The 15,982-nt window shown below is 47.2% G+C and overlaps 2 protein-coding genes across 2 annotated transcripts; one reads left to right on the top strand and one right to left on the bottom strand.

The window, feature by feature from the left end:
• The first annotated feature begins 3,663 nt into the window (after positions 1-3,663).
• LOC131579490 (nucleoporin NUP35-like) lies at positions 3,664-7,173 on the top strand. Its single transcript, XM_058839486.1, has 5 exons — positions 3,664-3,802; positions 4,092-4,161; positions 4,252-4,380; positions 6,191-6,358; positions 6,712-7,173. Exons 1-5 carry the CDS (start codon positions 3,669-3,671, stop codon positions 6,787-6,789), a joined length of 579 nt encoding a protein of 192 aa, XP_058695469.1. The 5' UTR covers positions 3,664-3,668; the 3' UTR covers positions 6,790-7,173.
• A 1,660-nt stretch (positions 7,174-8,833) lies between these two features.
• Positions 8,834-14,618, bottom strand: LOC131579937 (maestro heat-like repeat-containing protein family member 7). The gene is made up of 14 exons (XM_058840525.1): positions 13,370-14,618; positions 12,814-12,963; positions 12,487-12,635; positions 12,078-12,225; positions 11,695-11,882; positions 11,468-11,605; positions 11,099-11,213; positions 10,789-10,926; positions 10,361-10,537; positions 10,079-10,234; positions 9,816-9,917; positions 9,336-9,438; positions 9,190-9,246; positions 8,834-8,916 (listed from the first exon to the last, which is right to left on the bottom strand). The coding sequence occupies exons 1-14, from the start codon at positions 13,400-13,402 to the stop codon at positions 8,834-8,836; spliced, it is 1,737 nt and encodes a 578-aa protein (XP_058696508.1). The 5' UTR covers positions 13,403-14,618.
• Positions 14,619-15,982: the final 1,364 nt, after the last annotated feature.

The raw sequence follows: 15,982 nt of genomic DNA, 5'->3' as shown, positions 1-15,982 counted from the left end.
CAGGGTTTAGTTTTCCATACATGAACAGATGTGGTTATAATTATATTAGATTTTAGTAAAATGAGAAATCAATTTGTAAAGAGTAGTCCAAAGGTAGCTTGTTCACTTTCCTGTACTGATTAAAGTAATTTAAATACTCACTTTTCTATCTTTATCCACTGCCATAAATAAATGAAAATTAATTCATTTATTTCTACTTCCTATGAATTCCATCACACTACAATCCATCGTAACCAAAGCAACCATAAACTACCACACCCAGTCCGATGGGTGTGACAAAAACCCTGACAAAAATCCACAAGAGCTAAGTGCTGCTGGGAAGTTTTTCTTTCCTTTCTCTGAGCACAGGGACCTCAGGAAAAGCTTGTGTGCTTCAGAGACAACAGCAAAGATGAGGAGTTGATTTATATAGGCCATACATGGTCAAGAAGAGCTTCAGCTTGTTATTTCTGACTTGAGGAAGGAAACGTGGCTTGAAAAATACAGAATACTGGTACAGTGGAAAGCAAGTATCAGCTAGTAAGAAGGGTGAGTGGAAACATTGTAGGGACACAGACCCCAAGAATGCTTTACCCAAGTGTTACCTCTTTCCTCTTCCAGCCAGAGCATCAGCCAGTCACACACTCCTGCAATCACATTTAACATTTCCAGAGAGATGAATCCTCTCTCTCCTTCCCTTCTGCCCCTAACAATCCCCTGCAGCTGTGGCACACTCAGGAGTACGCTTTGAAGAGTTTAGATGCTCATTTTGGGCAGCTTCTGTCTGATTTCCAGCATCAACAGCAGAAGAAATTGGTCTCAAGCCAGGACTTTGGAAAAGACTTTGAAAAATAGTCAAACTTTATATTTTGTTGATTCCTGTGAAGCTTAAAGCATTTATCCATACAAATTTCTGGCCTTGCCCTAGCCTTCCTCCTCTCCTGATCACTGACACATTACTTTACCCTGGCAAATACAGGTTTTTTCATCAGACTCTGCCCCTAATACATTTACCTGTGCAATCCAGCAGGTAGAGCAGCAGTGTTGACACACTGTGAATGCTTCCAGTTTTCTGCTTACCACCATCCTCTCATTAGCAGCTTCCTGCAACAGATGGACTGCAATTTTACAGGCACAAGAAGAGTCAGTAACTGGGTGGGAGAGGCAGGAAAGGCTGCTGCTTCAGTAGCAAGAAGCCAGAGGGAAAAATAAAGGCAGAATGTTGTGGCAGAAATATGGAGACCTATGTTTAAGCATTAGCCCTGTATCAGCCATGAGCACAGCTTCAGCTGTGGCAATTCAGACTGCCTTCTCTTGCCAGTTCTGCCTTTTTTCCAGGGAAATAGTGCCAAGAGATACAGCTAAAGACATAAATAAATCTGTTCCAAGCCATGATGTTCCTTTTGTTGGGACAGCACCCAGTTAGATAGCATCAGCCACAGTCCTCTCCAGTAAAGGTCCCTAACATTTCCATCCATACTTCCAGTCAGCTAACATATAGTCTTTCCAAATTTGCAAAGGATCATGTGGGGAACTGAGATTAAATTTCATCTTTTCATTGTTTGCATCCCCCAGGATAAGTCACAATGAACACCTTTTAGGTTTCTCCAAAGGGCAAATAAACAATAACTAAAAACCATCCAAGCAAAATAAGGAATGATAAACTCTTTATGTCTTGACAGCCATCAGCTTTCAAGCTCACCACACTGGAAATGCTATTGTGTTCTGCATTCCCTTATCCCCCTCCTCCATGTACCCATAATAATGCATATGGAAGGTAGGAAGCCATGAGGCTGAGAATGTAGGGAAGAAACTGCCCCTTTGCTTTGAGCAACATTATGAGCTGGAAAAATATTCTCAATCTCCAATGGCTAAGCTTTAAAAAGCCTTTCTGAAACCAAACTTAGAGCAAAATACCTCAAATGCAAAAAGAGCAGGAAGCTCTCTGACACACAGCGAGCTTTTTTCCTGTGTTTCAGGCAGTGACCCATCAAGAGATGTCATTTCCCAGAGAAGAAAGAGTGGTGCTGTGTCCTGGCAGGGCCAGCACGGCTCGTGGCTGAGTGACAGGCAGCTGTGCTGGCCCTGTACCAGCTGGGATGAGCCCTCCTTTCAAAAGCCTTGGCACAGCAGATCACTTTTTTAAGAGAAAAATGAATCCTGTGGGGTTAGGGACACATCTGAGGTATGAAATAATATTCTAAGGTGCATATCCAAGCCTGCCTTTCTGCAGTGTTTTAGTCAGGGGCTAAACTGTAATTTAATTTTGATGGGGTCAGTGAAGTCCAGTCTCAGCAGAGCTCTCTGAAGGTCATCTGGGGAAAGCCCTGCTGATCCATTTTCTTTTTCTGCTGTGCCTAAACCTCAGGGGAGCACAGAGCAGCACCAAACCCAGCACCGCAGGTGAAGAAGAGAACCTTCACCACACCTGCCTGTTGAGATACCCACGAGCTCCAAAGGTTCTTTACCACCACTTCCAGCTTTCTTATATTAATAACTTAACACTCCAGTTCCTGCTCAGTCATCAAACTGTCAACACAATTAAACCTGTGTCAGAAAGGACAGTCTGATCTGTCCTCTGCATTCAAGGTGACTCCAAACTCAGCTTCACTCCAAGAAGCAACCAACTGCATCTGGGTCATTGCAGACAATCAAAGTCTTTGCAAAGAGCTGTTCTGAACATCTGAACCACCAGAGAGTTCAGCACAAGCTTACAGCCTCTGGAGTGTTCTGCAAGAGACAGGAGTCTATGGGAAATTGGACTGATTACACAGCATCACACATTTATGGGGGCAGGATTTAAAATAGTTTATTTAGATGTCACAGGGCACCTGTGCACTGACACTGTTAATTACAGCTATTAGCACGGGGGCTGTGTTAGATGATGCTACTGAATGCATACCTGTGTGTCTTGGTTTAGGGAAAATCTGGGAGACAACCTCTGAATGGGGTCTGTCCAGAAAGCAAACCCCAGTGGCCCCTTCCCCAGCTGGTTCTGGGAAAAAAGATTTCTTTGGAGAAAAGTAGAAAAAACTCTTTATTTAACAGAAATTGAATAATATTAAACAATAAAACCTCTTGCTGATTGAGGAGATGGCAAATCCAGAAAGTCTTTGCTGTGGGCTGTAGCTGGGCTCTCTCAGTCTCTCATCAGTCCCTGTGGTGCTGGAAAGTGCCCAGGCCCCGGTGGGCCACAGGCGTGAGCTCCCCGTGTTTGTCTGGGTTTTCAGTCCAGAGCAGGTTTGAACAGATCTGAGGAAAAAGGCAAAAAGCAGTCCAGGGAACTTCCCTGCCTCAGGCAGCTAAAAACCAGCTAAAAGCAAAGGAGAGCTCTGTGCCGCTGTCTGTCCGTGCTGCAGACAGCACAGTCCAGGAGCAGCATGTGGGGGAGTGAGTGCCACTTCTGAACACAAACTGCGGCTTCTTCTTCCCCACTTTGCTCTCAAAGCCAGTCCTGAAAGTGCAGAACTTAATATGTGACATAAACAGGCAATTGGGGATACCCAAATGATACCATTGTCACCCCAGGACAATGACTGACTTACTTTCTCTGTGTGTGAGTAAATCCCCATCAAACTCTTCCATATACAAGCAAAATGCTTGACATTGAATTTATTCTTTTATTATAAACCTCTGTCTTGCAAAAGAAATTTGTTAAACAATGCTATTTCAATTTAACAGCTTCAAGCATGTTCAGTCCTGCAAGTATTGGGCAGCCTAAGAAGACCACACTGTCTCCTGCTCAGCTAGATCCTTTTTATACCCAAGGTGATTCCCTTACTTCAGAAGATCAACTTGATGACACATGGGTAACTGTATTTGGGTAAGTTGATTTCCAAAGTATCAGAAAAACATGGGTGAAGTCCTTACAGAATATGAGAAAAATACTTGGGCATTGATGTTGTCTGACATTGGTATGTGCTGCTATGCTTAAAGCAAGCAAACACCTACATTTCAGTGAGACGACTGAACTTGAGCTACACATTATTTTTTCTAGATAGAAAAACACCATTCTGCTCTTGGGGTGTATGGTAAAGTGTCTGGAAAGTCTCATTTCTCAAGTCACTGCAACTACTCATAATTTTTTGAGTATTTTTTTTTCTGTCTTTCAGATTTCCTCAAGCATCAGCTTCCTATATTCTACTACAGTTTGCTCAGTATGGAAACATATTAAAGCATGTGGTATGTTTTAGTTTGACACATCAGAAAACATTGTGAATTAAGCATTTTTGAAAAAACTACATTTCACAATTTTCACTTAATCTCATTCAGATGTCCAACACAGGAAACTGGATGCATATTCGATATCAGTCTAAGCTTCAAGCCCGGAAAGCCTTAAGCAAAGACGGAAGAATTTTTGGTGAATCTATCATGATTGGTGTCAAGCCCTGTATAGATAAAGTAAGTTAATAGTTGCTTTTAGTTAAATATAAGGCACTTTGCTTTTGGTCTTTCTTTTTATTTTTCCTGATCTCTTTAAATTTTTTTCTTTAGTAATTGCAAATTGTAGGTAGTTCATCTATATAGATATAGTCTGTTACACATTTATATAAGCTTTTTCTTAAGTATTTGTCAACGTCTCCTGCTGAGAAGGATCACTATGGGCAATCTCTGTGCTTCTTGGAAGTTACAATGAACATTATATTGCTGTACAAGACAAGGAAGTGAAACCATAATATGAGACAATTGAGATAAGTTTCCTGACTGGAATTTGTGGCATTTAGGGCCTGCAGTAGATACCTAATGGCAGATTAAGATTGTTGCTGTGCCTAATTGTACCCCTCTATTTGTTATGTGACTATGTGCTTCTGGCTCTTGGATTTATCTTAATTCTTTGAAAATTTGTTAGCAAGAAAATGCCAATCCTGTTCTCCCAGCTTCCCCTAGGAAAACATGTCACTCTCTTGTAAGAAGCAGTTAGGGGTAGACAAGGCTGTCTTGTAGTTTTAATATTAACATGAGCTATTATTGTCTAGGTATTGGCAATACCTTGACCTGTAATTCTTGCAGTGCTTTGCACTGGGTACTGTACATTAGCTTAAGCAAATAACAGTCATTCTTCTATAGTACACAGATTATTTTTTTTGTCTCCTTTAAGGATACACAATACTAAAGAGTAATGTAAGCTTTCCAAGCTGTTCTGAGAAGGCAGCCCTAGAAATTAAACTTGAATTTCTGAAGTTTTAGCAGTCTGAAACTTACACTCAATAAAATTCAGAAGCAAGTACTTCTGTGGCCTTTTTCTCTGTGGGCTTCTGCTGGTGGTCCGTCCAAGCCTTTTTAATATTTTGCTGTCCAGTTTTTATCAATGAATGGTCAGTAAGCTGAAGCTCTAGAAGTAATGATCTAAGACTTATAATTGCCAGACATCTGATTTTCATTGCTTTTGAATTCTCATTATGTCTTTGTGGATAGTATTCACTTTCATATACCAATAAATAAACCCATAGTCATTAATTTGTGTTTTTGGAGGCAAAAGATTTCAGGAGACTAATCCATTGAAGGATTGGTTTTGGTCAGACTTTCCTGGAATTGAAAACTAGATGTGATGGATTTGACATCAGTGCTTAGGCTTCTGATTTAAAAGTATTAGTTCCATGGGCTCCCCTTGTGCTAAGCAGAGAGTCAGCTGCCATCCATAGTGCACACCAGTCCTAGTGTTTATTTTGGAAAGTGCTCTTCTACCAAATGTGCTGCTGAATTTTTGCTGTCTTTAGCCTGGCTGAATCCTATGCTCCACTGAGTCTAAATCCACCAAATCACATCTCCCCAGGCTGGTTGTTATTTACCATCTTGTTTTCTCTGGTTTGTTGAGGAACTCGTGGTTCCCATCAAGTCACTTGCTACCTCTTCCATTCAACATGCATTCCTTTCTAAACACAGGCTTACAAAATGGAGCCTTGAAGTTTACTGCAAGTCATACAATGTATTTCCTCTACATTGTTTCAAACTTGGTTGACATTTAGTACAGACAGTGAACAGATTTCAACCCTCCACTACTTTGCAATGGCATAATTCAACATGATTGCAGTGAGGAAAACGCTCGCTGGTCATGTGTACCTGTATGTTCTGTACTGGTACACCTTTTATCTTTTGGGATCCATGTATGTTTTATAAAAAAAAAAATGTTAATAGTAGATAATTTTAGACAATAAAGGTTGGAATACTGCTTTTCAGTATTTGTTTACATTATATTAACTCTCTATTTAAGAGTGTGATGGAAAACTTTGAAAGAAGCTCTACATCCCCGATGTCTTCGATTTTCACTCCACCTACAAAATCTGCTGGCACACCAATACAACCTGCAAATAATACTGCAAGGATTTCTACAATGAGACCTCTTGCAACAGCATATAAGGCTTCCACTAGTGACTATCAGGTATTTTGAGGGAAACAGAAACATGTTTTTGTGTTGTCTCCCCTTAGCTCTTTGAGGCTGTACAGACATTAACGTCAATGTGACCTTACCTTTACTGTCAGTTCTTTAACAATGTGGTTCAAGTACAAGCTCAGTCTGTTCAGTCTCTAAAATAATAATAAAAAGTATTAAGTTAATGACTTTTCACTTTTCCAGGAATTAAGGGCTTGTTTTGAAAATATTTCAAACGTATTTTGTTAAAATATAGTAGCGCTTAGGAAAAAAAATAAGTAAATGGTTGGTGTAAAAACTATTAACTGCATGTTAACTGATTCTCTGTATTTTCTCTTTCTGTTTTTCTCCCTGCCTTCTAGGTGGTTTCTGACAGACAAACTCCTAGGAAAGATGAAAGTATTGTATCTAAAGCAATGGAATATGTTTTTGGCTGGTAATACACAAGAGGGAGTAACACACTAAGCTGGTCAGGCTTTGAACTATACTGCTGGCACTTGTAGTTAGTTGTATAACTACTGGTGGCAGTATTTTATCTTACAGAGCACCTGTTATGCCTTCAGTTTATTCAGAAGACATGTAGCTTGCACTTTAAATGATGGCAGTGTACACATGGTTTTACAAACTGAGGAAGTGTAAATAAAAGTGCTTTTTCCCCATTTGTGCTCTGATGGCATGATTGTGAAAAAATGTCAGCACTGACTTTTCCTCTGTAATTGCTTTCTGTGAATTACTTCACAGTAAGCTGGAAATGCTTAAATTGGCAGCTAAATTTACTGATGCCTTTAATTTTTTTCCCCCTCTGGAAAGGTGATTGGTGACTTGCAGGAGGAACCCTATGCAGAGCTATCTACCAGGGACAGGGCTTGTTATTAGTATGTGTGAATTATTTAAAATTGGGATTTGTTGCTGTTTTACAATTACCTCTGGCATATTATTCTAAATGTCATAGCAACCTTTTAACTCTTTATTTCATTAATAAAAATTAAGTTTCTTTTCTTAGATTTTTTTTTTAAACAAGTATGAGTTCTGTTAGGAAAAACTATTAGCAGTACTCTTAACTGATAAATATGTTGTTGCCTAAGTTTATTGAAGTGTTATTGACAGAGCAGGTGCTGCTGATTTTACCAAAGTAGGATTCAAACCATTTACCAACCAGGATTCAACCTATAAGGATATTTTATACCATTGTGCACTAAACAGGTAATGAACTGTAGCATTCTCAGCTATAAAACTTTTATTTGAAATAGCTGAAGTGAAAAATGCAGTGTGTCAATGAATGTAGTAGCTTCTTTCATTTCAAGAGGTGTTCAAGAAAATTTCAGTTTCAAACTTTCAAAATTGGCTGAATGGCGATTGATTTTCAAAGTTTTGTTTTCTAAATCAAACTTTTCTCCTTTGAAGTTTTGGAGATGAGACTCTCAAGTAATTATAGGCTCCTTCATCTGGAAAGGGAATTTTTTTCTATTGTAGTTGGGAAACTACAGGCCACTATTCCTTTTTGTGGTTTTGTGTCTGTCTTAGTGTGGGTCAACATCAGCCTTTAAGTCTCAGTCAGTAGCATGTTGGCCAGGTAACTTTCCAGTTATACACATTTCCATGCCTTTCTTCATGCTGCTTCTTCATTGGATGAAATGAGATTGAAAAATTAGACCAGAAGTATGCCTAATGTCCTTCAAGTGCTAATGACACAGCCCTGAGTAAACCCCCCTCCACTGAGAAGTCATGTTTCTACCTCAGATTCAGTGATTTTTGAGATGCCTTTTTCTAACTTGCTGGCATATGCTTTCATTGTATTGGTTATTACTTTGGTTGCAGCTTATAAAGGGCAGCAGACACAGTTCTGTGTGCTCAGCTCCATGGATCCTCATGAACTTTCAGGCTCCCAGAGTCCAGTTACAAAACTAGAAAAGTATTCCAAGTTCCTTTGCCCTCAGTGGATGCTTGCCATGGAATCCCTCTCAGCCAGATTCAGAAAATACTGAAGTTGGCTCTTCTAAAATCCAAATCTTTGTCTTACTGCTGACCTTCAGTGTGTTCAGCAAGACCTTTAATTCAACAATGTTGTGAAACTGGACTTTCAGGGCAGGGACCTTTCCCGCCTGATCTGCCCTTTTTCCTCTCTGCACAAAACACAGCACAGAAAAGAGCAGCAGGACGGGGCCTGTGTGCTCCAGAGCTCAGGTTTGGCTCCACTTTAGCTCCACAATGATACAAATAAGGTAAAGAAGCTGAAATGTTGATTGATGAAAATGTTTATTAATAGCAAGCAAAGCAAAGGGATGAGCTGGGAGGAGAAGAAGGGAACGGGCAGGGTCTGAGGGCTGGAGGGAGGGATCAGTAAAGAGGGAAGGAGGCCAGGAGCTACCCAAGCTTCCAGGCAAGCTCAGGAGTGCCCAGCATCAGCTGTGCCTGGAGCTCCGGGTTGTCTCCTCTTGCTTGGGGTCTGGTGCTGTCCTGGTTGTCTTGATGCAGAAGATGAATTTAGGGATGCAGCTCTTTCAACATGGCTTGAACTATCAGGTTTGTCTTGGAGGGGCTCTCATCTTGGCTAAGGGCTTGAAGGGCTGAAACAGAGAACAGACCCATGGTCAGAGTGAGGAAACCCCCTGAAAGGACCCTGAAAGTCCACCCAGCTCTTGCCATGGCCTAGAGGAAGCAGGAGGCAACAAGGATCGGCTGGAAGGTGCTGGCCACGAATATCCCACAGACCCCTGAAACATTTCTGTGCTCTGCCCACACCACCCCTCGTCCACACAGGGAGCAGAGCCCTCTGCAGCCAGGGCAGGAGTTGCAGCCTCCCCCCCAGCTCCCACTGAAACCTTGCTGGCCTCACTCACCCTCACAGATGATCTCCAGCTCTTCCTGCTGCCCCTTCATCAGCATGCTGGCAATCCCTGGGAACACAGAGCCTGTCATGGCCCCTGGCCTGGATCCTCCTTGCGATGGGGAAGGGAGGGACCCAGACCCAGGGCATGTAGCTCACCAATGGACCTGATGGCTGCCTCTCGCACGGGCTCCTCTGGGCTCTCCAGGTATGGCAGAGCCTGCCGCAGGTGCTTGCCCGCTTGGCTCCTGTCCTCTGCCAGCTGGAGAGAGCGGCAGGGCATGGAGGGAAGTGTTAGCACGGGCTCTGCTCCTTGGCCAGACACTCCCTGTGCCCAGCACTACCTCCCCTGCCCACACAGCCCTGAGGCCTGGCCAGCAGCCACTGGCACCAGGCTTTGGAGGGGGCAGGGTGCCTGGGGAGCCATGGTACCACCCCACACCAGAAGCCAACTGGGTTGGGTGCTCCATCAGCATCTGGCTTGGGGCCACTGGAGCCTGGAGAAGAGCTCATGTGGCCCAGGGAAAGGAGCAGCATGTGGGGTGCAAAGCTGGTGCCCCTAGGTGCAGCCCCACATGCTGGGCACCACAGGCAGGAGACTTCTCCAGGCTGGAACTGGGGCTTCCAGGCTGTCCTTACCACACGCTCGCCAAAGTTCCATGGGTCCTCTGTCTCTAGCAGGTGCTTGAGATCCTTCCTATTCAGGAAGCTTAGTGCTGAAAGCAGTGTTTCCCGAGCAGACTGCAGAGCAGCAGAGACCCAGAGATGGCACCACAGCCCAAGGAATAGGACCCATGTCCTTGTGCCAAGGCCAGGAGGAGGCTGGAGCCCATGAGGTGCCAGGGTGTGGGGAGACAGTTGAGCCCCCTCCCATGGGGACAGCAGCGCCCAGGAGTCCTCACCTCTGCCACACGCCTGTTCTCACTATGGCAATAGAAGAAGAGCGGCAGCAAGCTGTCGCTCACCAACACCTTCAAGGGCTTTTTTCCCTCTTCCACTACCAATTCCATCACTTCTTGGTAGAGTTGAATGGAGAGCAGCTGTATGTGGCTGTTGTCCTGTTGGAAAGGAAAAAACTCAGCACTGGATTCTCCAGACTCCCTTGTGCACAGGCCTGAAAATGCACAGGGCACCACACTTTCGGGCAGCACCCAGAGCCCGTGGCTGGGGGCACAGAGCCTTACATTGTCAAAGAGGGGCCGGAGAGCCTCAGCCAGTTTCGGGGCCGTGGGGCTGGATACTAGAATATCTTTTTTCAGGAGCATGTTCTTGAACACAGTGAGGGTCAACCTGATGTCCTCTCCATCTGCATTCTTCAATAGCTGCACCAAGCTTGCAGACAGGCTGCACATTTTTTTGGTCTGTGTGGAATACATGTTTGTGGTATGAATCCATGAACAGCTGCACTGCCAACACCGCTCCAGTGGTGCAGGCCCACCCTGCTGCCATGGAGCCCAGAGGCCAAAGGCCTCTCCCGAAGCACTCGGGCAGCTAAACAGCGACACAGGAGAGCTGGGAGCAGCTGCCACAGCTCCCAAAGCCCAGCCAAGCCCAAGAGGCTGCTTTCCCCAGCCCCACACTGCCAGCACAGCTTCAGCCACTGCCTCCTCACCATCAAGGGATCTTGGCTGAGCACCACGAGGCCTCTGAGTGCCAGGTGACACTCCTCCTTGGACTCGCTCTTCAGGTGCTTTGTCATGATCTCCAGGAGGTTTTCACCCCATTCATTCAAGTCCAGGCACTCCAGGACCTGAAAAGCAAAGAGCAGTGCCAAGGGTGTCCAGTTGCAGGAGCTCAGAACTACACAGGGCTGAGCCAAGGCAGCAGCACAGCCTGTGGGCACTGTCCCAGGCAGCCACAGCTAGGAGAGGGCAGAGAGGTGGGAAGCAGCTCAGCAAGGCAGCGCTGGCCATCGGGCTCACCTCCACAAGGAAGGCCATAGCAGCAAGTTCCCAGCGTGGTTCCTCCTGGTTGAGCAGCCTGAGCAGGCGGAGTGCAATGCACGAACACAAGGGGATGGAGACACGGCGCATCTCTCTGGCAGGGGGAAAGAGGCACCGTCAACCCTGAGATGGGTGGGAAAACCTCTCCCAGGACTGACAGAGGTCTCATCTTTTCCCAAGCACCCTGTGGGCACTTTGGCAGGTGGCTGGTACTGGGCACCCTCCTCTCCCTTTTCCAATCTGCTCATCTGTCTCTTTGTGACAAGGCTCTCTGGCCCATGACCATGGGAACTGTGTAGGGCACCCTGGGCACAAATGACAGGGGCAGTGGGCAGAAGGGGCTCTCACCTGGCCAGCAGACCCACAGCATAGTGGTGGGTGTCAACACAGAGCAGCGTGTCCCAACCACACTTGCGTTCCATTGCAACCACTAAATGCACACAGCGCAGATGGTGGAACAGCGCCCTTAAAGTCTGCATTGCAAACCTGTGTGCAGAGCAAAACCCAGGTCATTCTGGGAGCCCAGGCTGCAGCCCTGGGGCCGTGGCAGTGACAGGAGGACTGGGATGGAGCACCTGTTGATGCTCGTGGAAAGGCCGTGTTCCTCCTGACATGTCCTCCAGAAATTATCAACCTCCTCTGGCACCTGCTCTGTACTGATAAAAACTTGGAAGAGCAGAGCCACGACGAGATGGGGGGAATATTCCATAAACGGCTCTGGGCACCAGGGCAGGCGGAGAATCTCCCAAACCACCCTGGTTGCCTGCAAAGGATAAACCACCCAGAGACAGCACTCAGTGCCAAGTGGCAGGGCTGAGTGTGCAAGGGAGAGGCCAGGGAAGACCAGGGAAGACTTGGCCTGGTGTCCCCAAACCTGCCCCAAACCCAGGTGTCAGCCCAGCGCCTGAGGATGGAGAGGCAACCTGGGTGCAAGCAAAGGCCAGTTCCAGAAACTCACAGCCAGGGAAAATACATCCGTATTGTCTCCATCTGAGGTGTACATTCTCTGCTGTGGCCAGCCCTCCAGCACAGAGAGCAGTGATGGCAGCACCTTGTCCAGTGTTGTTCCTGATGATGCTATGGTTTTCCACATGCTTGCAGCACCTCTGTAGGACCAGAGCTGTGTGTCAGGGGGGTCTCAGCCAGAGCACCATGGCCTGGGCAGCCACAGGGATCCAGATGACAGAGCCACAGTGCCCTGAGGGGTAGGGAGGGAGCATGGCAGGAGGCTTAGGGGCTGGGAAATGGAGGGTCCAGTGGCTCCTGGAAATCTGCCTGTCTAGAAGACCCCACTGGATTGGCTGTACAGGGTGATGGGCCCTACAGGCTGGTTAGACCTGAGCCCTCAAGACAGGTGGGTTCTGTACCTATCACACGATGGGGCACAGCGCAGGAGGGTCACTGCCACATCAGTGGGGTGGGCATCAGTCAGCCTCAGGATGTCCATGAACAGCCTGTCGTCTGGAGCCTCACTGGACATGAGCCTCTGATGCATGTTCCTAACTAAACCTGGCACCTGGAGAAGGCACAGGGAGACTTGGAGAGCTGCCAGAGGGAGCAGCTTCCCCAGTTTCTGCTGAGAAGTGCTTCCCACCACACTGGGTTGAACTCAAAGGCTGAGGAGGCCCAGTGGAAATGGCTTGAGGCACCATGCAATTCCTGGGGACACCCAGCCCTGGCCACAGGCTGCTTACTTGATTTGGACTGGAGACAAGCCTGTCTCCAAAAGAATCCATGCTGGGAGCAGGAGCTATGCTCTGAGTGGGTGCAGGGTCAGGCTTTGCCTCACGCTTGGTCAACATGGTGATCATGTCTCGACACCAAGCGCCTTTGTTCGTAAACATCTGCAAAAGATGGAACAATAGGGAAGAGAGGGATGATCCACTGAGTGCTCCAACTGTGCTGCTTGGCTGAGAAGGTGGGGATGGTTCTCAGTACCTGGCCTATAAAGCACCAGCTGCTACGCGCAGAGTTCTGCTCTTTTGTCAGGTCCCTCCCTGCATCTGGCAAAGAGCAAGGAATGTCAGAGCTGAAAGAGCTGCAGAAGAGGCTGGAGAACACAGCCCAGCCCTGCAGTGCCCAGGCAGGAACAGCCTCAGGATGCCCTGAGGATGGAGAATGGCTGCCAGGGGGACCAGCCCCAGCCCCTGTTTTGTCCTATCCGTGGGCACGTCCACTGGGATGGGATGGGATGGAACAGGGCCAAGCTGGCTGCAGGCACCAGCCCTGTGGGCCAGCTCTGCCACTCACCCTTCTGCAGCAGCTGGAGCTGCTCCATCTCATTACCTTGCTGTGGTGGGGCACCACCAGCGCATTCTTCCACCTTCTTGGGAAGGTTGGAGCGTTTCTCTGCCATGTCAAAGTCTGGATTTATTCCTAGTTGCAGGGGAGAAAAGCTCCTCGGAAAAGCTCCAGGTCCAGCAAGGGCTGCAGCTGTGCCTTGAAGGAACCTACAAAAGAGAAGCCTTGGGAAGGCTACAGGACACTAAGTCCTGCAGTCTGGCCTCAAGACCTCCTGCCACAGTGACAGGAGACATTTTGGAAAGGCTCCGTGTCGGCAACTCCTACAGACTGGTGTTGAGGGCACCTGCAAAAAAGAAAACTTGAGAAGCCTATGGTCACCAAGTGCCACAGTCTGGCTTCAAGGTCACCTGAAACAGTAACAGTTTGGGAAAGCTCCAGATCAGCAAAGAATGAGTTGGCTGTGTGGGGGCTCCTCACAGCACTGCTCTGTCCCGTCCTGTCTCGCTGCATGCACTGAGCACTGTGGCGTGGCTGTGTCGTCGCTAGCACCTATGTCATGACTTGTCACAAAGGGTCACCCTTCTACACTCTGTCCATTCCCATCCCACGGTGACCATGGTGCACTGTGTCACAAAGAGCCCTAGGACACACCCAAACTGCCCCAGCTTGCGAGGAAGACATTCCCCCAAGTGTTGAACAAAGTTGAAAAATAGGGACATTAGAAACTGCTCAAACAATAAACGAGCAGATGCTCCTCTGCTCTGCCTGCCCAGGGCAGCAGAAGGAGCCCCCATGGGGCTGTAGTGGGAAGGGCACCAGGGCCTTCCACAGGAGCCACCACAGCCTCTTTGGGACACGTCCCATTGCTGGGTGGCTGGCATACACGCAGGGGTGTGACACAGACACGGGATGTGTGGCCCAGGGCACAAATGCTGCTCAGACCCCTTTCAGGGGAGTACTGAAATCAACAGGGGGGGCAGAGTCCCTGCCACTCCCCAAGCCTTGCCAATGCTGGTGCCCATGTCCTACCACAGAGACCTTTGCCCCAGGGGACTCCTGTGCCAGAGGGCAGCTAAAGACAACATGCATTGATGTCTTCTTTCTGCAGGAGGCTGTTTACTGCATATATTGCATGTATATTCTTACAAAAGAAAGGCCTTATAAAACCATGGCTCAGGCTTGCTGCTTCGGCTGGGTACAGCTCACAGCTGGCCTAACAAGTTCCTATGAGAAAGGAATTGCACCTGTGAAAATAGAGGACCCATAATCGTATGAAACATCTTCCCAGGAGACAAGAATGTAAACATTTCTTAGAGAAGAAAGTCATCCACTGTTGACTTGCATAGGACAATCAGATTCTTAGAGAGATACACTGTCAAATTTCCTTCTGTTCTTCTGACTGTTTTTCTTGCTTTATGGAAGAAAACATCAGCCCAGCGTCTGGTGCCCAATGCTCCGGTTGCTGCCTGGCTGCTTGTGGCCAGAAGCTCATGTCCACACACAAATGGGTGCCTGCTGGGCAAGGGGATGGACAGGTGGGAGCAGTGATTTTCCCTGCTGAACCAGGGAGGAACCTAGGGAAGTGCAAAAGATAGGGAGAACTCTGGGATGAGACAACCTGTTCTGTGTTTCATGCCCTAAAGCAGATATTCTTCCTTATTGCTTCCCTGCACAGGGGTGATTCCTTATTCTGGTATTACTAAGTCTAAAGGTTTTTTTCAAGTCATGCTCATGTCATGTTAAACCTGACAGGCTGAGTTGAGACAGCCTGAGTTGAATCTTCTTAAGTAAATAAATTTCTCTAGCTTGCTTACCCACATGAGTGTAAGCAGCAGGATGAGGGAAGTGATCGTCCCCGTTTACTGAGCTGCTTCTTTGATTATATTTTTCTGGGGCTAAATGCATTAGAGGAGGCACAGGCTCCCAGCATGGTTTGGTAGATACAGTGCTCATACTTCTGGGGACAGGCAACCCAAGGCATGTGACATGAGGCTGCTGTGCCAGCTCCCCTCTGCCTGGGACACACACTAGCAGACAGAAAGGAGAACACAGTGAAGTTCCTCTTGCATCACGCTTAGCAATTTATTATCCCATCTGATATCCAGCTCTGACAATGACCTGTGAATGCCCCACAGCACCATGGCCTGTGCTGGGGCAAGGCTGGAGCCCTGGGGCCATGGTGCCAACCACCTCACAGCTTTCTGCTTCAGCTGCCCCTTTTCCAAGGGCTGCTAGTGACTTCACCTGCAGAAGCTAGGTGCCACCAGCTGGGGGAGGACAGGTGTCCTTCCCCTCCCAGCATGGGCTCCAGAGCAGAGCAAGCAATTCAAAGGCCATCACTGGCACCCACAGTACAGAGCTCAGCTCAGCAGGGATTGTGCAGTGCCTCCCCCCACCCCCGATGGTGGGCACAGGGGAGACCCCAAATCCCACACTATTGGTATAGACAGACAGCCTGTGACAATAAAGACAGCCTTGCAAACGAGGAGAGTCTGTCCAGATGTCAAATACAACACAGTTTGGCAGCTTCGTCAGATCTTCAAAATGGTCTGAAAAGGCACTTCACTCCCCATCTGGAGATGGAGAATATACCTGGAAAAAAACTTAGAAAGGGAATGT

The sequence above is a fragment of the Poecile atricapillus genome, chromosome 5, assembly GCF_030490865.1.
Source record: "Poecile atricapillus isolate bPoeAtr1 chromosome 5, bPoeAtr1.hap1, whole genome shotgun sequence".
NCBI classification, from domain to species: domain Eukaryota; kingdom Metazoa; phylum Chordata; class Aves; order Passeriformes; family Paridae; genus Poecile; species Poecile atricapillus.
Note: the sequence above shows the minus strand (reverse complement) of the source record. Positions and strands in the feature narration are given on the sequence as shown.